The 26,087-nt window shown below is 35.4% G+C and overlaps 1 protein-coding gene across 2 annotated transcripts in view; it reads right to left on the bottom strand.

Moving 5' to 3' along the window:
* Positions 1-509: 509 nt before the first annotated feature.
* Positions 510-26,087, bottom strand: part of CWC27 (CWC27 spliceosome associated cyclophilin) — a 136,665-nt gene continuing 111,087 nt past the window's right edge. For both annotated transcript variants that reach the window (XM_068667969.1, XM_068667968.1), the window contains exons 12-14: positions 23,880-23,989; positions 20,945-21,048; positions 510-919 (exon numbers count right to left, since the gene is read on the bottom strand). In XM_068667969.1, the coding sequence (XP_068524070.1) occupies positions 757-919; positions 20,945-21,048; positions 23,880-23,989 (377 nt within the window). In that variant the 3' untranslated portion in view covers positions 510-756. The remainder of the gene's footprint in view (positions 920-20,944; positions 21,049-23,879; positions 23,990-26,087) is intronic.

The following is a 26,087-nucleotide window of genomic DNA, read 5'->3' as shown; positions in this document are numbered from 1 at the left end:
CAAAGCAACCTTAATTACCAGCTACTTTACAGTGAAAATTCTCCCAGTAGGAGGTTTCTAGTATTGTAGCAGTTTAACGAAAAGAAATCTAAACTTATAATGGTTGCTTAATGTGGTACTGTTAGTGAAATAATACTCCTCAAATTGTGTATCCCAAGCAGTGATATGAAATGGAATCTGTATTTCAAAAGTAAGAAAAATTAATCAAATCCTCAGATAAAACTTAGTTTGTTTAAGAAAGCTGGAAACATTCTAAGCAATCCTGCAATTGCATCATTTTAAATCAATGACGGTGGCTCAGGAAGTCAGTGGTTACTGCTGTAATGTTTATATGCCTTCTCAAAAAAATAATAAAAATAAATAAAATTATACTTTCAGGATATCTCAAAAGCCTGCAGATGGAATTTTCATCCTTACTGAGAAAACTCCATCCTTACTGAGACAAATTCTCATTCATTATATTGAAAACTTCTTGATGGTGATTATCATAATTAAAGTGCAGATCAAACTGAAGTCAGCTGTTTTATTAAGTACATAAAAAACTTTAGCAAGCTTGGATAATGAATGCACTGAGAGCAGTTTACTGCACAACTTAAGAAACAAATGATAGCTCAGATTCAAAACCACACAACAGGTTCTTGAGAGATTCCTTTTCACACTTGTCAAGTGATATTTTTAGGAGCTACAGCTTACAAAAGAGCCAGTGCTTTATTGCAGTCACTTTTCAAGGCAGCTCTGGCTAGGATTACATACATTTTATCTCCTTTCCTTTTTTTCTCTCATTATCTTCTTGCTTTCTTCTCTTCTCCTCTTAGTTACAGGATTCCGTGGGTCATAGATCTCAAAAGTGTCTTCATCCTGCATGCTTGCATCTTTCACCTTTCTGCTTCTATCTTCAAACTGAAGTACATGCGACATCCTACAAAACAAGTACAACATGGCTCAAATGCAGTGAAAGAACACAGTTATGATTTGCAATTATGATACATATTGCAAGATTTGAGTACCCATGATTTATTTATTTTTGTGTAGAAAACAGATCCAAGTTTTCTTTTTTCTTTTTTCCCCCTTCCATCGGTAAACTGTAATATTACAGGAAAACCACTTTTGTGAAAACCCATTTTGAAAAATACGGCTAGAGTTTGCTCTGCTGGATTTTATTTCAGGCACTGAACTGTCTTGTCTTGTCTTTTTCTATTTAACATATCTTCCCAAATGTACTGAATAATTTTCCCAGGAACAGGGAGTGTTTCTCAAGTTTTCCTATTAGTCACTTTGGACTTCCTTTCACCATTACAGTTATGCAAAAGGAAGAGCTTGCATGGAAAACGCTTAAAGTAGGCACACAGAAGATCAACAAGGGAATGCTTTAAGTCCTACTGTTCCATCTTAAATTGATTCAGATCATGCTTTTTATTTTTTTGAGTAGCAGACTAAACTAATGAATTTTTTTTTAAACTGTTGATTAGAAGTCTTCCCCATTAGATACTTTCCCTTTTCAGCAAATTCTCAGTAGTTTGACCATATCTTCATAATCTAGAGTCAAAATAATCTGTTTGTTAGCTGTATTCAGTGCCAGGAAAGCCTCAAGCTGATCATCTTTGGCCTTATTAGTAAGTCTCACTGAAGTGGGAATTAATATGGAAGATGTTAGAAAAATACAAGTTTTAGGTTGGGCAAAATCTTAAACATTTTGTTCAAGAAGAGAGAAATCATTTCTACCTAAACACAAAGAAAGGCGATGAGGAAAGAAGAAAATCACACTACAGATGCTCATAACAAGCTGACCGACTGTAAACCTCTTGATCTTTACTGACAACCTAGCTACTTTTGTGTATCATGGGATGTGGTTTTCAGTATCAAAACTTGGCTTAAAACTAACACTTTTGACCACAGCTGCACTATTTTAAATTAAAAACCCACTGAACTAAGACCTCAGATTACAATTGTACTAACGCTGCTACTTATGAACCAGGGGCAGGATAAAAAATTGTTCAAATCAATTTTAAATTAACTCCCCCACAACTGAATTTATAATTTTTCAATGCATAAAAACTTGCCCAGGCAACAACAAAACAAAACAAAATACCGAAGTTTAGATTTTGTATTAATCAATTACAAAAATTTCTTTGACTTTGGAGGGATAACTACTAATAACAGCAACAATACTGAAGAGAATATAAGCATATCAGCATTAGATACTGGTACAGTCTTTGTGAAACAGAAAATCCACAAATAACAAATCAGTATCAGAATGAAAATTCTGTTGCTGAAGTATTACCAGACCCTCACAACATCTATGAGGTCCTGAATAAAACAGTTTTTTCAAAGAGTTCTAGTACAGATTTGCATGCATAAAGGGAGAGAGGAGAACCAGATCAGTTATTGTAGATTACTAAAGAATTCAGACAAAAATCAGACAAAATTCAAAGCTACAGACTACAGGAGTTTGAATGTTCTGGAAGAATCTTAACAATAATTCAGATTTTTCAACACAATCGATTCTTGACATGAGAGCTCCATAAATCTCACACTGAACAGTACTGAGAGCGTGCCTGCATATTACCATGTCCTCCGAAAATACTTAAGAGTTGAACTTCAGTAGTTTATAACCCTGTATGTAGTAGTAATACCAAAACTTATTTTCTTAGTCATATCTGCAATTCAGAGTAACATAATGTACCATCAGAGTGACTCATGATTGCGTATTTGTAGTTTAATTATAAAAACATTGTCTCACATTGGAGGGACTGAAGTAATTTATTTTAGTTAACATGCTTTCTGCATTTGTCATATTTCTTCTCAACTTATAAAAGATGCGCATAAATATATATTTATATATATTTATACAGCAAATCAGACTATCCTAGACTGAATTAAAATACAGTCCCAAAGAGATGGGGTCATTCTTCAGTAAGTCGTTTCAGAGGATGTTAATGAATGCATATAGATGTGTACTTTCACTTTACCATTTCATCAGCTTGGGTTTTCAAACAATGACATAGCACACTTGTAGGATACATCTAATAGGAATTAAAAATAAATACATCTCTAATTCTTGGGTCAGACCATACTGTATGCCAGGTAGTTTGGAAATCAGATGCAGCAGATATAGACTATGCAACATTCACTCCTTTCCAAGGGCTGAAAGAAGTCATAGTCTCTGACTCCTATTCATAACTTTCCAGTGAAGTGTTCCCAGCTGTGATTAACAATAAGTCAATATTAAGATGTTTTTTGATAATCCTTGAAAGAATTTGTTGCATCTTGAAAGAATTTCAGATGCAACATCTCATAGGTAAAGCAAAATAAACATAAGACCATGCTGAAGATTTTTAAAAATATTTTTCTAATGTGAACTTCAGCTTATTTTTACAAAACACATCTTCACAGGCATACATATTTTGCATCAATGTAAATGCCAAATCATACCTCAAACTACTTTTTTCCAGAAACATGGGAACTATCTAGTAATTATTTCTAAATTAATTGATTGAATTTAAAGTAATCCTACTCAAGCTCCTCCAGCTAAAGCTTGCACTTGCATAACTAACTAATTGCTGTGTTTGGGCTGTAAGTCCACAAATAAATGTTGCCTAAGAGTTTTCCTTGTTCAGTTTATAGCTCTCTTCCCTACCTCATGCTCCTAAGTTCAGCCTGCTCAGTTGTGCTTCTGCAGTCACTGTGATGAAAACTCTAACTTCATCTCTGGGCTTTGGGAACCTACCATCTAACTTCTGCTTATCACCAGCTGATAGTTCATCAGATAGTTCTTGATAGTTCATCTTACACGCTGGTTAAGACATACAACTTTAAAATACATTTTTTCTTCTAGGTGTAAAGGATGAAAGGTGTAATTTCTCTTAAATTAAACTCAAATTCTCCTAAATTAAACTCAAATAACAAAGTTTTGCAGCTTAGTATTTTTTTGTTTTAAAATAGTTTGAATAAAAAAGCTTACCAAAACTGATGATTCTAGGCTTAAAGTACCTAGATGTGCACCTAGTATTTAAAAGTATCTAAAGTATCTATAGTATCTAAAGTACCTAGATTTTCTTTAGAAGAAAAAATAAACATAAATTAATTTCTTTAACCTCTTTTATTAAGAGTGTAGCAAATGGGAGCTGGCTATCTTAGCATGCATTTATTATTGGACAGGTTTAATTTTTACCCTGGCCAGATAACAGCATCATACAGTTTAAGCATTGTTCTATACCATGTAATGGGTCAGCATCTATACCACTATCTGCAATTCTTCATTTCAATGTTTCAATGTTCGAATGACATTCAGTACTTGGCTGTCTTCTCATTCCAAAAATGCAATGTCTTGGTACTTTAGACTGAAATACCTGAACACATTTAAGCTTGTGTCAGAGACAGCACAGATTTCAAAAGGTACACAGATACACTCCTGGCCTCATTCTCAGATGATTTCTGCAACAGCTGGCAAACAAGAGTACTCCACAGTTAGTAGCAGACTAGCTCCTAGATGTCTTAAACTAACACATTACCTTAGTGATCAGTTTGATTGCTTTCTGGGAGGTGACAAGTGGGAGAATGTTGGCTGCAACCAAGGCTAAAAACAAACCACTTCAGCAGACTAGAAAACAATCAAGAACTAAAACAGTATGATTAAACTGTGTCTAATAACCTAGCATAGACAAAACTGTATTTGCCAACTGGGCAGCAAAGACTGAACCCCACCTACATGGTGTTCTCCAGGCAGGCTCAACTGGTTTATTCAGGAGATGGAACATGTTCTTTTGAACTACTATAGTGAGATGGTACTTGTAAGAAAAGATATGATACACAGATTTTGAGATGTGTGAGCCATGCACTGGATCTGAAGCATATGTCAGCTGCTGACAGGTGGCAGTCATGTTAAGTGTAGCATAAGCAGAAATCTGGTATCAAAACAGCTCTGACCTTTCCAGAACTGCCCTTTGGGAGAAACCAAAGGGGTAATCAGTGAGCTGAATCATTTTCAATATCAGCAGTAACAAGGAAGCCATATAACTGCTTTTACACTAGCAATGAAACTCTGATCTCCACCTACAATGCACTGCATGAATCGGTGACTTTAACTGAATGAAAACTCAAAGCCACACTGCTTAATTTTGCACTTGACTATCAATGTGACAGAGCTGTTGGCTGTTACCTGCTCACCTTCCTTTCACAATTTACTGTACTTGGCACTCCCTCTGACAACTCAGCCACTTCAGTGGAGAGCCTGGGACATTTTCTTACCTATGCCAGCATTTTAAGCAGCTGGACTTTACAGCAAATCATCAACAGGTGTGGGCAAAAGTTAAAGTCTGCCAACTCTGCTATGGGGACAGTAGCCAGTAGCTTTGGCAGAGAGGCAGTAAGTTCTCAAGCAGTTGCAGCCAGGGCTCATGTAGAAATACCTGCAAAAAGCATGGCAGCTGGTGACAGGTTTTTTGTTTCTGCAGTTGACAGGCACAGAGAAAAGAAATGCACAGCTTTTCACTTTTCAGATGCAGATCTATGTGTTACATAAAATGCAACACATGTAAAATTTAGATGTACTTGCAGTACATCTAAACTGGTATACGTAACACAAGCAGAAATTACACATTGCTTCTAAATGCAGATTAAATTGATTAAACAAGTAATTCCTTTACTATAAAAATAATCATTTAAATGTTAGAAAAGCCAGGTGCCCATCCTTGGGAGGTATGGACTCCAGAGGATCACTTGTATGTTAACAAAGCCAAGTACCTGTCCCTGGGAGGGATCAGATCCTTAATTAGCTTGCTGGCTGCCACACTTCTAAGAAGGAATCAAACTGTGAACGTGTGACCATGTGGAGAGATGGCTCTTGGTGGAGCCTCTAAGAGCGGCACACAGAATGTTATCTTAGCTTGGAAGTGGGAGTGTTGGAAACAATTGCAGACGATTAGCTTTTAGTTGAAAGGAATGTTCTTTCAGTAAGGATAAAGTTCTTAGCCAGACCTTTCAAATCGTAAGTATTAATAATTTTACCACTGTAGTCCATAATTATCAGTCTTACCATTTCTGAATTCAACATCACATACAGGTAACATGTTACCTACTTTTCTTAATTATGATCAATGTTCCATATACTTAGAAAAAAAAAAGTCAAGCTTCCCTTACATTATACTCTATTTGCAACTTACATTTTCCTTCAAATACTGTGTGTTTGTTAAACCATAAACATTAATTTAGGAACTATTATAACACTTTACTCCCATTAATTACTTGATACATAGGCAGTGGATAGAAATGTAGTTCATATGAATAGGTGAGAAAACAGATTAGTGAATGCACAAATCAAAGCAAATGAGATCTTGCTCCCAAGGTAAAAAATTGTTAGATATTCTGGAAGAATATCTGGCACTCTCTTCACTTCCAGCAAAGTAGTGGGTGGCACAGGAAGAGAGACAGTTGAGAAACAGAGAACAAAAAGAAAAATAAACTGAGGAAGGTAAAGAATAAAAAAAAAAAAAGGGTAGGAATGAGAAACAAAAACAGAGAAAAAGAGGCTGACCAAAATGTAAATAAAATGAAGAAAAATGTCAATTAAAAGCTGACAAGCAAAAACTTTAAACCAAGGCAAGAGAACAAGAGAACAGGACAAAAACAGTTATGGTTTAAACCATAAAGCAATGAGAATTGTAAAAGAGGAAAGAACTTGAAATCTAAACTGGTTTTCACTTTTTTCAGAACTGAGATGCTACAATCAAAACAAGCTTTTTGGCTTAGCCTGCTGTCACCACTCCTTGCATAACAGTGTCCAAAAGCTTTACAAATAATTTTGGAAACATAGTCCAGCAGGGCAGAGAAAATACATGTACGTCTAATGAAACCTGCAACCACCCTTAAGTGCTTTGTGTAACACAAATCTTGCAGGCAAGTTCTTAGTTTTTCTGTCCTATCTCACTATCCAGCTTTGTTATTTTAGTATAAGAGATTAACCCATCATCCCTCTTTTCATGAAAAGGAATTCTGTATTGAAAATTCCTCTCTCTCACTGATTATGAGAGGAAGTTTTTTTCCCAAGTACTTGAAGCAGGTTCTGATTCTTAAAGGGTGTTAACAATTTAAGTAGTGCTATAGAAACAGTTTCAAACACAGATTCTTCTCTTTAATTCTCAATGTTTCACACAGCCATTGCTATTACAAAAAAGATGCGTGTAAGAAACAAACTTCCATGAGTATTTTTTGTCTCATTAATTCATAGTGTCTGAGCTGTGCTAAATTATCTGTGAAAGCCCCTACCCTTCCGTAGTACTTGATACTTAATCCTTTCACTGTACCACACATACTGTTCCAGTTTGGACCTAGTTTGCCTAACCTGGTTTCATTTCACTTCAAAATTCACCTCCCAGTAAAAACCTCTGTTCACCAGGATTCTGCTATGATTTTCACCACTAACAGATTTGACTTCTCCTTGTTTCACTGCTTGTTTCCACAATTCCATGTTCTTGTCTGCTCATTTCTTTTCCCAAGTAATCAGATCACTTGTCAGAGAATCACAGAATATCCAAGCAGTAAGGGACCCATAAGAATCATTGAGTCCAACTTCTGGGTCCCCAAAGGACCACCCCAAAAATCAGACGATGTGTCCTTCAAGCTTTTTGTGCCTTCATAAAATTTTCTGTTTCTCAAATCTTGTTTCTCTAGCAAGATTTGTTAGTCTTATCTATCCAGATTCACACAATTGGTTATTCTACTGAAGATACCAATATAAAAAAAATATTAAAAAATCATTAGAAAAGCATTGAAAAAATATTGCTATATATATAAATAAAGAAATTTGCTATATTTAAGTTGATTTCAGAAGTATTTATATGTCAAGATAAGATTGTTTCAATCAATTTCTATTAGTTTTTGAACTAATGTTTTAGGAACTAATGTTTTAGTGGTAAACTTGGCAGTGCTAGGTTAATAATTGGATTTGATAATCTTAGAAGTCTTTTCCAACCTAGCTGATTCTATCAATATGGTATAGATATTTTTATATAACACATATATGGTATATATATACACACCATATACATATATCTACACCATTCCAAATATACGTATATGGTATACATATACCATGTATATACAGAATCACAGGATCAGAGGATGGCCAAGGTTGGAAGGGACCTCTGAAGATCATCTAGTCCAACCCCCCCGCCAAACAGGATCACCTAGAGCATGTTGTGCAGGATGACTTTAGGCGGATTTTGAGTATCTCCAGAGAAGGAGACTCCACAACCTCTCTGGGCAACCTGTGCCAGTGCTCTGTCACCCTCACAGTACAGAAATGCCCCCTCATATTCAGCTGGAACCTCCTGTGCTTCAGTTTGTGCCTGTTGCCTCTCGTCCTGTTGCTGGGCACAACTGAAAAGAGACAACTTCCCCTCAGATATTTATACACATTAATTAAATCTCCCCTCAGTCTTCTCTTTTCCAGGCTAAACAGGCCCAGCTCTCTCAGTCTGTCCTTGTACAACAGCTGCTCCAGTCCTCTCATCATCTTCATAGCCCTCCTCTGGACTCACTCCAGTAGCTCCAGCTTGTGCTGGGCAGCCCAGAGCTGGACACAGCACTCCAGGTGTGGCTGCACAAGGGCTGTGGAGAGGGGGAGGATCACATCCCTTGACCTGCTGGCAACACTTTTCTGAATGCAGCCCAAGATACTATTGGCCTTGTTGTCCACAAGGGCACAGTGCTGGCTCATGGTCAGCTTGCTGTCCACCAGAACCCCCAGGTCTCTCTCTGCAGAGCTGCTCTCCAGCAGGACACCCCCCAGCCTGTGCTGGTGCTTAGGGTTATTCCTCCCTAGGTGCAGGACCCTGCACTTTCCCTTGTTGAACTTCATGAGGTTCCTTTCAGTCCAACCCTCCAGCTTGTTGAGTTCCCTCTGAATGGCAGCACAGCCCTCTGGGGTATCAGCCACTCCTCCCAGCTTTGTTTTGTCAGCAAACTTGCTGAGGGTGCACTCTGCTCCATCATCCAGGCCGCTGAGGAATACATGTAAGTTGAACAACACTGGACCCAGTACTGGTCCCTGGGGGACACCGCTAGCAAATGGCCTCTGCACCACTAAGCACTATCCTATATTCATATATATACTATTGATATTCATATGTAATTTCACAGATTTTAAACTGAAATCAGACTGAATTTATACTGAAATTTAAGATTAAGACAATACTCCTTTTTTTACCACTGTTATAAATACCACTTGTAACTCCCACCCTCCAAGCTATTTTGAGGTTAATGTCATTTCTGAAAGAGCTGAAAGGAGTTATTTTCTAACTTTTGTATCAATGGAGTAGTACTTGCCTCCAGTATTTCAGCACTTGGATGTTAACAATGGAGGTGACATACTATTGCTGTTATTGCACAATCTCCTCAATTCTAAGCAAGCAAAACTGATAAAAATATGATTTATAAATATTATAAATAAACATATTCTACAAAGTCAGACTGTACTCTTCTGTTAGGCCTACCACATAGAATGAAATGGAACTTTTGCAGGTATTTCTAACATACCGTTTTCTTGAGATACTATTCAAATGCTACATCCTCATTTTTGCCCAAAACATTCACTGTGAAAATAATAAAAAAGCAGTAATTTCACTAAGCGTGGGATATCCAAGTTCTAAAATTAAAAACAAACCCTTCAGTATTTGCAAATCTACCAACAAAGTAAACAGTTCTTAATAAAGACTAATGTAATGGAGCATCCTTTTCCATTTTTCAAGATGTTGCTAAGCATTTTTTTTCTCTTGAAAGAAGATTTAATTGTAAGTAACCTTCTAAGGGGAAATCAACGTAACTACAAAAAAGATAATCCAATTCAAAAGATAATAAAATCACTGGGGGAAAATTGGATTGGCTTTCTCATGATAAGAAATAATTAGAAATATGTAAAACCATGATGACTTCTGATTTTAAGCATTTTTTCTACTAAAAAAATAATACTCAATTACCCAGTTATTATTTAGTATCTATTTGGTAACAATTTCTATATAGAATATTTACAGTACATCTTTATGCCCTTCACAAAAATATTAAGTAGTCTGATGAAAGAAGCTGGGTGCTTTTAAATAGACAACTGCTCCTGGTAGAGTAGGTTGGTATGGGAGACAGTAATGTAAATTCCAGATGTTGTTCCAGACAGTGTACCAGGGTAGAAAAACTTTACACAGCTTTTACTACAAGGACATGGGAACCGCCATACCGGAACTGACCAATGATCCATCCAGTCTAGCATCCTGTCTCTGGCAGTAGCTTGTACAGTATCTGATACTCCAGAAGTTGGCAAATTGCCTCCCCAGGTTGACACAAACAGTCAGGCAGTATTGTATCACCAGAGCAGAAGGTAGGAGGGAGGGGAAAGAGAGAAGAGTGTATCTAACATAAGAATATTCTGATTTTCACAACTTAACATTCAACATTTTCTGGATGCCTTCTCTTTTGTCCTTCCCTCTTCCCATTCTGAGTATGTCCAAATCCACACGATTTAATCATGTCATTGAACAAGATGAAGTTGGAGTGCTTATAAAGGTGTGTAAATATCCAGGAAGCTTAAGCTAGGCTATTAAAGAGTTAGATGATTATTTCTTTGTTCTTCACTTGGTTTGCTGGCAATAAATAAAATGTAAGGTTTCCAGACAGTAAATGAAATACTAGATATCCCTTGAGTAAAGCATGGATCATCTCTGAATTTAAGTCAAACAGTAGTCGAATCCAGGCCCAGATGCCTAGTCCAAATAAACTTAAAACGTGGAGGAATTAACAAAAAATAAACAAACAAAAAGCCCACCCCAAAGGCCCTGAGTTTCTCAGGCATGCTAAACAGCTAGAAGCAATAAATATATAACTTCAGCAGAAGAACAATCTGTTAATACAAAATTACTGACTGCTCAGCAGTGGGCTAGCAGCTAGCATTTACATACCAAGGTTTGACCACATTCTAGCAGTAGAGGGGTGAAGAAGGTGGAGAGAAATTTGGAGAAAAACAATTTAGAACAGGAGGATTTTTTTTTCTTTCTCCCTTTAAAAGTTACTGACAATGCTAAACCCCAAACAAACACTAATCTTTTTGCTAAACAGAAAAGAAACCCCTCTTTCCAATGTGTTTCTAATACAGACCTCTGGCATGCACTTATTCTTTGTAACAATCAAGTAAGTATTTTGACAACTTTTTTTTTTTCTTTTCTTAAATGTAGTTGAGTAAATCAATGGCCTTAGCAGGAGAGCCCTAACATAGAGCCAGTTTTTCCAGACTAGTGGAGGAACGTTGGCTCAAATCTGTATGGGAGGAGGGGAGCTAACATGGCTTTAATCCATCTTTGTGCCTCACTGGCATAAATTACAGCAGCACTTTTTCTTTCGTTCCCCAAGCTAGCATCGGCATGTGAAAAAGACTGCTGCTTAGTTTTCAGGAGCTTACTATGTTTGTCACAGTTAAGCTTCTGCAGTTGAATCTGCAGAGACTGGTGCTAATCTTGAGGAAGCCATATTTCATAATCATCTATAAGGTATTATGGCAAAGAAAGAGACAGCATTCTAGAAAATACATAAAAAAAGGTTAGGTTTATGAAAGAAATATAACCATTTTTTTTAGGTGTTTATCCAGAAGGATTTCACAATGCAAAGTTTAATAGCAGATGTATACAATAAGAAGTACTGGAAATAAAATGTGGAAGACATTAACAGATTTATGTGGAGTAGATATTAACAGTGTGCATCATTGATTTAGTTCTTAATACAAATGAAATTTTGTAATATAAAAACAGTCTGGCTGGCTTCAACATTTTCCTGATTCTGAAATTCCTATTTTGATGAAAAAAGGAAACCAAACCAAACCTATTCTAGCCTACTCTCTAGAGCAGACACTGGAGAAGTGGTGTCTTGATACTTATTTTTTTGTTAGACACACATCTTTTTCAGAGACAAAACCTTTTACTGGAAGAGTATGAAAGAAATGAAATACTGTATTCCTACTCCTGATTGCAACAGATTTCTCCTTGACACCAATATTAAATATTTTGAGAGAATTTTTCCTTGTACTATAAATGAAAACATTTCTGAAGTAAAGGACATAACTATTGATTCTGGATAGAGAATGCCTTTACTGAATGTACAGATTTTGTTTGTTTGTTCTAGAGTAAAACAATTTCTGTACAAAAAAAAAAAAGTTTCTGTACAAACCAGGTAAAAAATTTTACAGTTAAATTGCAGTGAATGTCCTGGCAGAAGGAGCTTAACATTTGCAACCAATGTTGTTAAAATGTTTAACTGGCGTCAGGGGTAGTTTTGTAAAATTCAGAACTGGGAAAAGGTTATAGGATTTGATGTGTATAGACCAGGCTGCACTTTAAATAGCACTGACCTTCACTGAGATTTTTGTCCAAAGAAGCAGCAATAAAAACAATTAAACAGACCCCTGTCCTTTATTATTGGCTATAATCAGGTGATCAGATTTATGAATAGCATTTGATTTGCACTGTGCAAATCAAAATAGCATTTTGTGACCAAGGAGGTATCTTTAAAAGCCCTCTAAGAGCTACAAGATTTTAAACAGTTTGTTTGAGTGAACAGTTCCATTAAATTCATTTTTAGTCTTTACTATTTTAAATGAGATTTGTCACAAATAACTGACAATGGCCAAGCCAACATCAGTAAACAACCTGCATATGAAACACTATCTATAAAGCAAGATATTGAATGCCTTGTTTGAAATGCAAGACCTAGACTCACATAATTTTCACAATATCCTTTTCACTGTAACTTGGAAAAGTATTTTCAAGCATTAACTTACTCACTTTGATTTAAAAATATTCCTTTTTTTTTCCTACCCCTTAAGTTAAGAAACATTCAGAATAACAAACAAATTATTAATGATCAAGTGAACTGACTTGATCTGACTTCTTCACTAAGTTCAGACTCAACAAAGGTAACTAAGCATACAATAATTTCAAACTGAGAAAATGTGAAAAAAAAAATCATTTTTTTTTCCAAATTCCCACCTTGTTTATTCTTTCTTGTCCCACAGTCTATCTGAAAGCTGAACAGATTCATTTAGTTATTATTTAGTTATTTTTAGTTATTTCATATCAAAAGAAAAGAGTAAATTTCAGAGCCTAGACTTCATCCCTAAAATACTTAAGTGACTGCCTCATTTACATTAGTTTCTTATAGTTACAGCTATAACAGTGTTCTATGTGGAAGGAAAAAGCTGATTTCTTTCTTTGAAAGATCAAGTTCACATCCAACACCTAAGATTTCACCCAGGAAATACAAAATTCTAAATTTTGACTGTTTTAGTGTATGATATACATATAAATACATATTTTTGGGTTGTATGGAGTGCTGTTCCTTGTGAGTTTTAGGTTACTTGATCTTAACAACTAAGCTTTGTATTCAAGAATGCTACAGGAGCTTTTTCATAAAACTTCTCACACATTTTATCTGTGAGAATGCACAAACAGTTGGAAACCTTCACAGATACATCGTAAGCTCACGTGGCAATCAGGTGAACATTAAAGAGAGAAAATGGTGGGTTGTTTTCTACAGAAAGTTCTACCAGCTCAGAAATTGTCAGGATTGTTAAGGTCTCATGAGAACACAAATATATGTAGGGATGTCAATAGTTTCAGGAAGTCTACACTGGTTTTCAAAGATCAGAGTGAGAACAGTGGAAAATAGTCCAGAATTCTGGTTAGGTATATTACAAGTGAATTTCTGTAGCAGAGAACTTATAACTTCCACAAACACTGGTATTCCATCTGGAAAAGTGTAGATTAAAACAAAAAACAAAAACCACAAACAAACAACTATTTCATAAGGATATAAAGCTGGTGGAAAATCAGCTAGAGGGCCCTATGTTTAGAAGTAGATGGCCACTGTTGTGTCAAGCTTCATGTGTCAAGCATGAAATAATAAATTTGGTGGGGTTGTTTACTTCACTTCTATTTATGACTTTAACAGAGAAGAATGTGTTTGTAGAATGCATGTGCAATATGAAATTTTCTGAAGAAGGGTCTTGAAAGAAGGGTCTTGAAGAAGAGTCTCGATGGGCGGAAGCCAGTGGGATGAGGTTCAACATGGCTAAGTGCCTGGTACTACATTTTTGTCACAACAACCCCATGCAGTGCTACAGGCATGGGGCAGAGTGGATGGAAAACTCTGCAGAGAAAAGGGATCTGGTTGCAAGAACAGGAGGCAGCAGTGTGCCCAGGCGGACAGGAAGGCCAATGGCATCCTGGCTTGTATCAGGAATAGTGTAGCCAGCAGGTCCAGGGAGGTGATCGTCCCCCTGTACTCTGCTCTGGTGAGGCCGCACCTCGAGTGCTGTGTTCAGCTTTGGGCCCCTCACTGCCAGAAGGACATCGAGGCCCTGGAGCATGTCCAGAGCAGGGCTACGGAGCTGGTGAAGGGCCTGGAACACAAGTCCTATGGGGAGCAGCTGAGGGCACTGGGTCCGTTTAGTCTGGAGAAGAGAAGGCTCAGGGGAGACTTTATGGCTCTACAACTATCTGAAAGGAAGGTGTGGGGAGCTGGGGGTCGGCCTCTTCTTGCAGATAACTAGTGACAGGACACAAGGGAATGGCCTCAAGTTGTGCCAGGGGAAATTTAGGTTGGAAATGAGGAGACATTTCTTCTCAGAAGGAGTAGTCAGGAATTGGAATGGGTTGCCCAGAGAGGTGATGGAGTCACTGTCCCTGGGGGTGTTCAAGGAAAGGTTGGACCTGGCGCTTAGGGACATAGTTGAGTGGGTGATATTGGCGGTAGGGGGATGGCTGGACCAGATGATCCTGAATGTCTTTTCCAACCTTAATGATTCTATGATTCTATTAAAGTTTATTGGAGTATTTAAAATTTACGTGATTTTGGCAAACTAGCTATAGTACGAAAAATAGGATAAAATTCAGAAAGTGCACTGGCTGAATTTCAACAAGGACAATTAACAGCATGGGTACAGGACAGAGACAGGTTAGGCAACCATTCAGCAGAAAAAGATCTGTGGCTTGGAATGGGTTGGAAACCAGGCATAAAAGAAAAAATGACAAATAAAGTGGTCTTTTCACTCAACACTGACAAAGACTTGTATCTAGTCTTGAATTTCATGCTTTGAAAGAGAGATGAACCACTCAGGAAGAACGATCACAAATTGAGAAAGAATAATCTCTGCAGAAAGACTAAAAAGTTTTCTTTTTTTGTCCAACTGAAAGAGATGAGCTTGTGATTATTTTCAAGTGTGCTAAAAAGCATCTTGAAAAAGAGACAGCGAACAGTTTTCTAGAATCCACTCATATGACATGGAAGAGTGGATTACATACAAATATTCTGTACCAGTAGGCACATTTAAACACTACAAGAGATTGCCTGAGGAATCTCTGTCATTGGACTTCCAGTGAATAAATGTGACTAACAGTAAGAAAAATGCACTGCCGATACATTGTCCATTGGGTTATGGAAACGGTGTAATTACGCTTGGAGGTCCCCTTCTGGCCCTTTTCTGATGTTAACTCTATGATTAATCAGTATTCTTGGTGGCTTCAGAAATGAAATCTCTTACCAACTGAACAGCAGTATTTTTGATAATGAGAATAAACAGATATTTCTTAGAAAGATGAGTTATCTGGGAAAATGTTTCATTTCTTAGCAGCAGAAGATCTAATTCTACCTTTCTTGGAAACAGATAACAAAGTTATAGATAACAACAGATAACCATCATTAAATTGACCCATACACTTCATAACAGGAACAAAAAGCTAGAATCCTAAAAGAACCCTAGAGCGGAAAGTGCAATAGCCCCACATCAGCTACCTTTCTGTCAGGGAGATTATGTATCACTGTCTGTCAGTGCAGTCTGTCTGTCAGTGTTCCTTTTCCATAAAATAGTGGCAATTATAAGAATACATAGACAGCATTACAAACTTTCTAGTATTTATTCCTGGATGCATAGATGGATTAGGATACGGTTACTATATGTATTTTTAAGTGGAGAATTACTTAATAGGAAAATAATTCAGAGTTCTAAATATCATTTTTATCCTATCTGAAGAGGAAGATTTTGCCTAAATCGACTAAAGCAGTCAATCCTTGAATATACTTGACTGCATTGGATTTTTTTATCCTCACAGCTGGATTATCTCTATGGAAGATATTTTATGTCATGTTCACAGGATCTGCATCAACAATTTCATTATATACAGTTGCCATAATATTTTTTGGACTGAAACTTGGTTTTTACTAAAGGTGTAGCTATTTGATGTTATAATCATGGTCCCAAAGTGGCACTACAATCTGACTAGGTGCCAGATGTATGCAATAAAATATATGTAGAAGTCCAAATGCTAAAGAAGATGAGTAGCAGTGTTTTTTATAAAGTGTAACCTGTGCAGTGTTTTCACTTCCAAATTCAGGCATATCCAGTAATCTAGAGTGGAAGTACCAAGTAGACAGTACTTCCAGATGGGTCTTTTGCTGTCACACGTTTAGTTTTCAGTCTCCAAGCAGAAGACACCTCACTAAATTTTGGGGAGAAGTCTGTCATGTGAAGTCCCGGGTAAGACTTCCAGCTCAGAATGAGTAACCATGTTCTGTCAAAACTACCTCTGCTGCACTCTGCACAACCTTTGTGAAAGTAAAGGATGAAGTCCTATATCTGATGTTTTCTTAGATGGACTAAGAGTACATAAATACAAAATAATGATGAAATAGTACTAAAGTAGTCTGGCAAATCTTAAAAAAAGCTTAAGCAATAGTTCTTCACATGGAGCTGCAAGGACAACAATGTGTGCACCAGGATGATCAGCATATTTTCTTGATGTACCTAGATGCCACAAAAATGTATGTCTACTTCTCTGGAGATACTTTTATTGTTACGAGCACCCTTTCTGGCAGTACACAACATGTTTATTTCAATATTTTTGATTTCTGCAGGTGAAATTAAGTTTTGTTTGCCGCAGACATATACATATAGTCATTCTCACTTAGCATCAGAGTTTGCAATCCCAGCAAAGATCCTGCTATTTCATGTTAAAACTTAGTATTATTCATTTCTCTTCAGATCTCTTCACTACACTTCCTCAGATGCCTTCTTAGACAGTAAAATCTGGTAATAATTATCAAACACCATACACACTGTTTACAATAGAGTCATATTTCTTTCTTCTTTTTTTCCTGCATAAAAAGTAGAATGCTGCTGAAAAGTACCCAAACGTCTGCTATGCTTCATGCCAATACAGCAGCTCAGCCAAATATGCAGAGAAAAGTTTGCCAAATAAAAGAAAACATAACAAATTGGTAATGGTTTCTATCTTGACAGAAAATGAAAATTATACCTCAATGTGTGGCCACTCCTGTGGACACATAAAAATGTCTTAGAGGCAATCATTCTACCTCAGATAACACACCCTGACAGTAGAGTGAAGCATAGTGGCTGGCTTTCACTTCCCATAAAAAGAGCAGCCATGATCTACAAAATAGCCTGGAGGAATCACATAATTTGTGCATATCATATATGTGTATGCCATACACTAATTATATTTACAATGAATCTTATAAAGTACTATTATTGTTTTTGAGTAGAATTATCATGTTTGGAGGAGTATATTGAAATTAAGATATTTTTTTTAATGTGAAGTCACTATACTTATCTCAATTCATCCAATCCAATGAAGAAATGAAGACAGTAAGTCTTTAACCCAAAATACGAAATTCAACTCTCCAAGCCATTCAAACAGTCATGAATACCTTTTAGAAGACTTCATGGCTTTGCTAATGTTGTATGTGGATCTAGCCAATTTGTGAAATAAAAATATTTTACAACTTATTTATCTTCGAAGTAAATTCTTTGAAAATGGAACAAGACTCGTCTATAATTTACCAAACTGCAAGCCTAATAATATGATGTTAATTATAAGTCTATTGCTTAGCATCATATTATTCTAAATTTTCATTATAGTGCCATTTTGAATGCAACGTTATTTTCTGAACAAAAAAAAAACCAACACACAATTTGATAATCTGAAATTACAACAATCCTTCAGTTTAAATTGCCAACAGGGAGAAGCATTATCACCAATTAGATGTCAGTAGTTACTCAGATGGGAACACAAACAATGATGATTAGACTTTGCAAGTCCTTAAATGACTGGTTATATTACTGTGAAAAGAAAGATCAGTTGTTCAGGTGTTCAGAGGTAAAGGAAAGGCTGCATACTTTCTGTAGAATTTAAAAGCACATTGGTATGTCTGAAGAATCTCAAAGTATTAGTGAAATCCTGAAGTCCAAGGGACAAAAAATTTATGCCATATGTTATACCTCATCCTCAAAGAGCTGCATAATGCCCAAGATAGAAAAGACATACTGAAGGAAGATTATGTAATTTAAAGAATTTACCAAATAGAAGATGACAAGAGAAACTTAAAGTTACAAGCGGTAATGAAACTTATCCTGAAAGGGGCAAGATTTGGAAAATTAATTTCTCTATTTTCAAAAACAAAAAACCAAAGCATTTTTTTTTCTGCTTTACCTGTTAAAATTGCCAATGAATAAAAGCAAATAAAGCAAGGTTGTATTTCTTCTTTTCGTTCCAGACAGAAGAGTTGACATTAAAAGAAGAAAGAAAATTTAAGAAAAAGAGTCCGAATTTTTAAACTACCTCTTCAGTAGTTCTGTTTAGATTATAAAGCTAAGAGAAATTCTTGGTTCTTCTTTGAAAAAAAAAGAATATAAGAAAAAAATATAATCAATGAAATAAAAAGCAAAAAAGATTGCTGCTGATGTTTGAATAGCTATTGCTTTGAAAGAATAACACGATTTTTAATAACCTCTGCTGTAACTCAAATGAAATTTCACTGAGAAAAATATCACAATAATATTGTACTCACTATGCACTACATATGTAAATATGTTGTTTTATGACTGCAAGAATTCTATGCTAAGTGCTGTACTACTAGTTTTAGTGTTTCTGCTAGTAAATGTCTAAAGTCTTCTGAAAAAAATAAAATCCTAGTATTTCCCCTGTGAGGTCTCAGCTCTACTCAGTGAAAAGCAAGAAGGTGTGACTGTAAAGCTGCAGAATCTGTGTAGCTTTATCTTACTAAATTAAAAATAAGCAATGATTCATTCATATGATAGAAATAAAAATGAAGAAGTGAGCTGAGTTATCTAAAATTTTAGTATCATCCATTATGAGACCATTTAGGCCTCATAATTTGCAATTCAGCTTTTTATTACCTACCGTCTTTTTTTTTTTTCTCTGTTAAATTTCTTTGGAAAGTATCTTCAAACAAATAGTCTAAGATTTTCTGATTTAATGTATAAAAATTACCATTTTTATATTATAGGTGATTGTAATTTGACCTGTTACTTCCAGATGAAAAATTTCTTTTCATTAATTAACACGTGAAACAAAAAAAATGAAATAAAATGTAAAAACAAAACAAAACAAAACCATTTTGCCTCCCATACATTATATTCCCTCCCACTCTTTTTTATGTTGTCTTTTCTCAGATCCGTATGCACATCTTTTTCATTCACAAAATGGAAGTAAATCTAATTTATTTAGACGGTCTGCATTTCCTCCCAATGCTTAAAAAGCACTTCATTAGCATGCTTATCTTTCTGCTTTGTGTAAGTCTTCTCAAACACATAGGGTCCTTTAATAACAATTAGTTATATCATTTATTTCCTATTTAAAAAGGATTTCTAATGTACTTTAGAACATCTTTGTACATTTTAGTTTGTCTTACTGTAATTCATTTTTTTTTTCTAGTTACTGGTACTAGTTTGGGGTTTGGAAGATGTAGGTATCTGATTGGTTTCCTATACTCCCAAGATGGGAAGCTTTACGAAGATTATAAAGGGACATATGACATATTTTCACTTACTCATTTCAAGTTATTTGAGATATAGAAATTCTGGGTGTTTTAAAACACCCAGGATTGTTGTTCAATTTTCTATTTTAGTGGTAGTTCTGTTGTGGCTGTGATAGCTTATGTGTACAACTAAGGAAAATTTTGTAGGCAGAGATATTATATTGGACCAACTGTATTGCCAGCCTTATAAAAAACATGACCAGTTTGTATAAAACATTTTCTAAAAAAAACCTTCTTTATAGCTATTCCATGAAAGCATTTTTTATTATCATTGAAAAGCTTCCTGTCTAAGATTGCAGGATCACAATTGAAATCATAAGGATTTTTCCCATTCCCTACTTAATGTGGCTTCTTTGGATGAAAGATTAACATGAGTAAACATGGTACAGGTTGCTTCTTTGACTGTGGAGGTCACAACTTCTGCAGCACTTTATCAACTCCAGTGCTACCCTGCTTTGTTGGGGTCACCCTCCATTTCAGGTGAGTCTATCTTATCCATCAGTCTTTAAAATACTTACCACTCCACAGTTTTTCTAGGACTTAAGACTACAAGGCAAAACGTTTCCTACTGTACTGCATTATTTTCCAGAGTACTAAACCAGTATGTTTTAGCTGACTCCTGATGCATCAACTCTTTGATGCAGAAACACATCTGGTGTTTGCGCTACTCCTTAAATTTAGGCTTAACAGTAAGACCATGCTAGTGCAGTAGGGTTTCAGAACACATAGAGAAGTTTAGCTAGAGGTGATAAACTGAGTAAATTCAAAGGTGGTGCTAACTCCCTTCATAACTCATTCCTGCTGGAGATAACTGGCACAGAAAGCATGCTATCTTCTTTCCTCATAATGCTGTAATGAAGAAGAAATAAGGCAAAGAAACAAGTAACTAAATGTGCCACTAAAAAGTAAAATGGTAGTAAGAGGGATATGAAAGAAGAAGGATTCATTAAATCAAAAAAAGAGACTGGTTTGTAAAACAATCGAAAAACGAAGTGTGTGATTATTCCTAACTCAGATCTGACCAGTAATAAACACAGAAATCCAAATCTGTAAAACTTACCAGCCTTCATCATTATCTACTTCAGGTTCAGAAATCTCATTTTCAGGAGTTTCTTCAATTGCCTGGGTTAACTTTGATTTGAACCGGTCCAATAGTGCCAGTGTCTGAAATTAAATACATGGTTTTAAGGAAGTTACATAGATCTATAAATAACAATAGGTATATAAAACATATTCAAACTATTATCATTTTGAGACACAGTACAATAAGATGGAAGAAAGAACTGTTCTATGAACTGAAAACAAACACTGCAGACAGAGACAAGCGAGAGAGTCAGAGACACCACAAGTGAGAGCACCAACGGTGAGAGAGTGTGCAGTGCTGGGGATACATATTTGAGAGCACTTGTATGGCCATCTAATGAAATAAACATGCATATTTAAGGAAAAAAAATATTGTGGTTATACTTACAGAATACAAACCTCTGATTAAACAACACTAACCACTGACAACAAATTTTACTGCTTGAACCTGCCATTTTAATCTAGTAAAGCAAAACATTGCATAAATTACAGATGACTTATGTATTGAAGACCTAGCTTGGCCGATACTTACATACTTTTACATTGCTGATCTTTTTAATTTTGTACTGACATAAAAAAAATTCAAAGCTTTAGACTTGAATACAATGAACCACCTTAACTTCTTCTACAGATACAGATCCTTATGCTACATACATTAAGCTCATATTGATTTATATTTGGTATTTTATTCTCCAGCTGACATTGCCCAGTCTTTCAGCTACAAAATGTCATTGACATTCAGGTGACATCTGAAGATCCTATCACAGGTCTTGTTTCTGATCACTTGAGAGATGTCGATTACACAAGAATTGTATGCCTAAGCTTTGCAGTGGTAGAGGGGTCACAGGGCTCTTCATAAAAAGGGCAGACCATAAGAATAATTTGCACAACCCGCAGCTTATTTCTTGCTGATATTTGAGACATTCCTGGAAAGGAAAGCGTCAGGGAATAAGTGCTTGACTGAATTTATGTGGTAAACTACATTTGATCTGTAGGTGATAGGTTGGCCACCTATGTTGTAAAACACCTCTGTATGGCTATTTAGTTTTGTTTGGTCAAGTTTTTCAAATTTAAAAGAATAAAAACTAAACAAGAATAGAAAACAGAAATAGGAAATACCAGAAGTGTTCACTGGAATCAAATTTCCTTCTGGGAGCAATCTTAACTTTAGGAATTTCCTGGCTTTTGAATTCTTTCAAAAACACATTTTAACACTGCCAAAGGCAGGTTTTGGATTTTTTTTTGTTTGCATTTGTTTTCTTTATTTTCTGTTTAATCTTCTGTTTAAGATGGGAGAGAGGAAAATTTATAGAATACTTGAGTCTGTGAATCATTCAAGTTCTGCAGTTTTACACGTTACTGCAGACAAATGCTTACAACATCTGAAAGAGCAAATCTCTGCTCAGGCCATCAGATGAAAACAAACTAACCCTTTTTACATGAAATTGTGACCAATCAAAACCACATTCCTTGTGTCTTGCCTAATTTACTCTGGTGCCAGCATTTTTGTAAGTAGACCTGTCAATAAAAATAATTTCAAAGTGTCTTAGAAGGCATTTTTTGCAGTGAATGATTAGATGCCATAAGGTGGATCATGTAACTTCATAAATTGACCCTTGCAAAATTATAAGGTCAGGATGTGCAATGTCTGGTATTCTAAAGAGACACATACTTTCCCTATCTTCTCCTACTCTTGTACAGAGGACAGAAGATAGAACTGTATTGTAGGACCAGGTAGGAGGTTTGCAAGGCTAGAAGAGGCCCACCACAAATGAAATGGCATACAAAGAACTTGATTATTAATTATTGAAGGGTCAATGATGTTGATGACCAGATGACTGATTATTGATGAATAGTTTCTAACGAGGCTACGTAAATAAAAATTAAGATGACTAAAGTATCTTGTCAACTTATCTTGTTTTCCTAGGATGTCCAGGACAGGGCTGATCCAAATTCACTAGAAGTAGTTTTAAATTCCTTGATCCACTTTGCCAACTGATCTTTAGTACTCTTTAATTCAGAGTGAACAGATTTCTAAATGTACAAAGTTTCCACAAAGTTCTTAGTTTTGAGCTAAATCAGCTTGCTGCAAATATAAAGATTTGCCAGCCGCCGCTTTGAAGTTTTTAAGCCTCAAGTTTCCAATCTCTCTGGCTTCAACAATTGAATACGAACATCTTTGTAACTGAATTGACATGCACTTAAAGACCCATGCATTTGACGCACCACATAGATTTTACATTAATATAAAATCTTCAGAGGTAGTTTCATATATTTAACTGTTTCAAACTTGTCTATTTTAGAAAAATAAATATTTATGTCAAACTTTAAGTTGATTACATTTGCATACTGAAGTCTATATACATGTTGACTGCAAAATATTTTTAATTATATTTAAAAATGGTTTTCTTTTTATAGTTCAGTTAAAAACTTTTTTTTTTCATTTCTAAATGCCTAATATGATGGATGAATTTGATCTCTAAAACATTATCTAAACTGTAAAAAAAAACAGCACTTTGGAGAGATGCCAAATAAGCAAACTTCTGTCCCAGTCCTATCTTACAGCAAGCTACAGTGCCAAGGAAAGCATTGTAGAGAAATGCAAATTCTCGTAAACATCATGAAAGATACCTCTGTGTGGGTAGCTTTTCCTTCTGGAATATTTTAGTGACTAAACTGATTATACTTTCAAAAAATACATAAAAACTTCGTCTATCAGTGTATCTGGGTAATCTATAGGTGATCAGAGTACACACTCACACAGGTATACTTATTATTGTTTGGGAATAAACAGATTCTTTTTATAGAAAAAGAAACATGGGATTTTTAATCTTCATTTTTACACAAGTGAAGAAATAATAGTTTTCAGAACTCTTTCTGGAATATTTTTCCCTAGTTTTTCAAACAATTACCTGATCTTCACGAGAAACGCCTTTCTTTGGCTGCTGCTTCCGCTTGTCTTCATATTTTCTCTTCTCCTGAAGGTATTCTTCAACAACACTATTTGGAGCAGGTTCCTCTTCTGAATAAGGAAACATATATGGTTAAACAAAATAAATTTACGTTTATAATTTAGTAGCATTTTGGAGAAAATTTGTGACTTCTGAAATACCAAGCACAACACTTCCATAAAATGTTTCAGCTGTATTGCTTTCTCAGCAAATAGAATGATTTGCTACTTGCTGAAATGAAAAACAAAACACTGTATTGGGCAGAGAATGAGTCCAAAAATTTTTGTTTCAATTTTATTTTACCACCAAGCCAGGGAAAGGAGGGTAACAAAAATAAATACTCTGATGGTAAGATGAGAAATAAGAACTTGCTGAAATTCCTTTAACAAGTTTACCATCATTTCTGAACACTTTTCATGGAGCAGCCAAACTGGTATGTTGTATTAATGTTCTGTAGCTATGGAAAAATTGCTAGTTTTTCTGTTTCGTAGGTTGAAAAAGCTATAAATCAAACCCTTGATATTTAGATGATAGCTGACAGCTACACAGAGATGATTTCTATTTCCATAATAAATTTCCCTCTCACTTTTAAAGTTTTCTATAAAGTCCATAAATGCAGCATGTCAAAATAAGAGGGAATAAATTTGTAGTAGTTGTATCTACATATCAAATATATTTGTTTACATATCCCTATAAATAGAATCTCTTATTTCTTTGTTATCCTAATATGCATGTTGCATGCATATATTTGAAGAGTAACTGGCAAAACATTTCCATCAAATATACAAAAAACTGCTTTTTCCCCGTTTTCCTCTTGACAGCTTGGATATAATGAGGAGCAGACAGAGAATTAGTGAAGAAAGAAAGAAATGTCATCTTCTATAAGGACCAAACAAGACAAATGCATATACACAGACGTTTGGGGATGGTTAAACAGCTGAATGAATGAAATAAAATCTACTATAAAATCTCATGCAGCGTAATATTGGAGGAACTAAAGAGGATAACAAAGTACAGTATAAAACTACAAGTCATAATGGCTCAGATTCATCTTTACCCCCTTTGTGTCAAACTTTTCTACTAATTACTAAAATATATCCTTAATTCAAGACCAACCCCTTGTGAACACTAGTTTATGCATAGATGTGTGTATCAAATCAAACTTGTTGACTGTGGGAAAACAATATACTGCCTTATATATACATATACTATATTGCTACATAAATAGAGACTAAATATTAGTGAAAATATTATCTAGATACCTAAAATCCATGAGATTTCCTATAGAAAGCAACCTTTCAGGTGACATTTACCTAAAGGGGTGTTTTGAAAAGAATCCTGTCTACCCCATAGTAATTATAATTGTTCAGTTATGACAAGTGAAAAATGTGGGAAAAGTGTTCTTGAAAATACCAGTCTCAAACTGGCAATAAACATTATAGTGCTGTGATCCAAATTTTAGTATACATATGCTGAAGTTAAAGTCATGATTCTTAGTCACACATGTCTTTTGAATAAGATTTTAGTTTAATCTAGTAGAGCTCAAATATAATTCTCATACATATAGGTTAAATTCCCCTGAAGTTGTGCGTTTGTTTATTTTTATCACCCTCATATGGTTGTCACTTACTGTTACGCAAATGATTTAAATTTCAGTTTAAGCTTTCTCTTAAGATGATTGTTTCTTGGGTCTTTGTCTGTCATAATTTTTATAATCCTCAACTTCATTTACTCTGCCTCCTAGGAAAGCCTTTTCACAAGTCAGACAAACGATAATCAGATCCACCTGAACTAACTACTAACTTCAGAGTGAGTCAACCAAAACTGTTATGCACTTGTATGCATCATATTTCTGTACCTTTTGTTACAAAGACTTAAAATATGCTTGCATTTTTCCATGAGGCCTTAGAACTTATTACTCCACATTAAACACAAGTAACATAACAGGAAGGATTTTAAATAGCTGTTAAAACAACGGGTTTCTAACACATTTTAAAACAACTCAAAACCATAAACACTGTCTATTTGTTAATATAAACAAAATATTCAGCTTTCATAAGTAGTGAGTCTTTGAAAAAAATATTTTGTGTCTGCATGAACAAACTCAGGTAACTACCAAAGAAAAGAAAGTGTCTGGAAGAGAGTTGTTGGTTCAAAGTACCATTTTAA

Source organism: Anas acuta, chromosome Z (assembly GCF_963932015.1).
Source record: "Anas acuta chromosome Z, bAnaAcu1.1, whole genome shotgun sequence".
Classification (NCBI taxonomy): Eukaryota; Metazoa; Chordata; class Aves; order Anseriformes; family Anatidae; genus Anas; species Anas acuta.
Note: the sequence above shows the minus strand (reverse complement) of the source record. Positions and strands in the feature narration are given on the sequence as shown.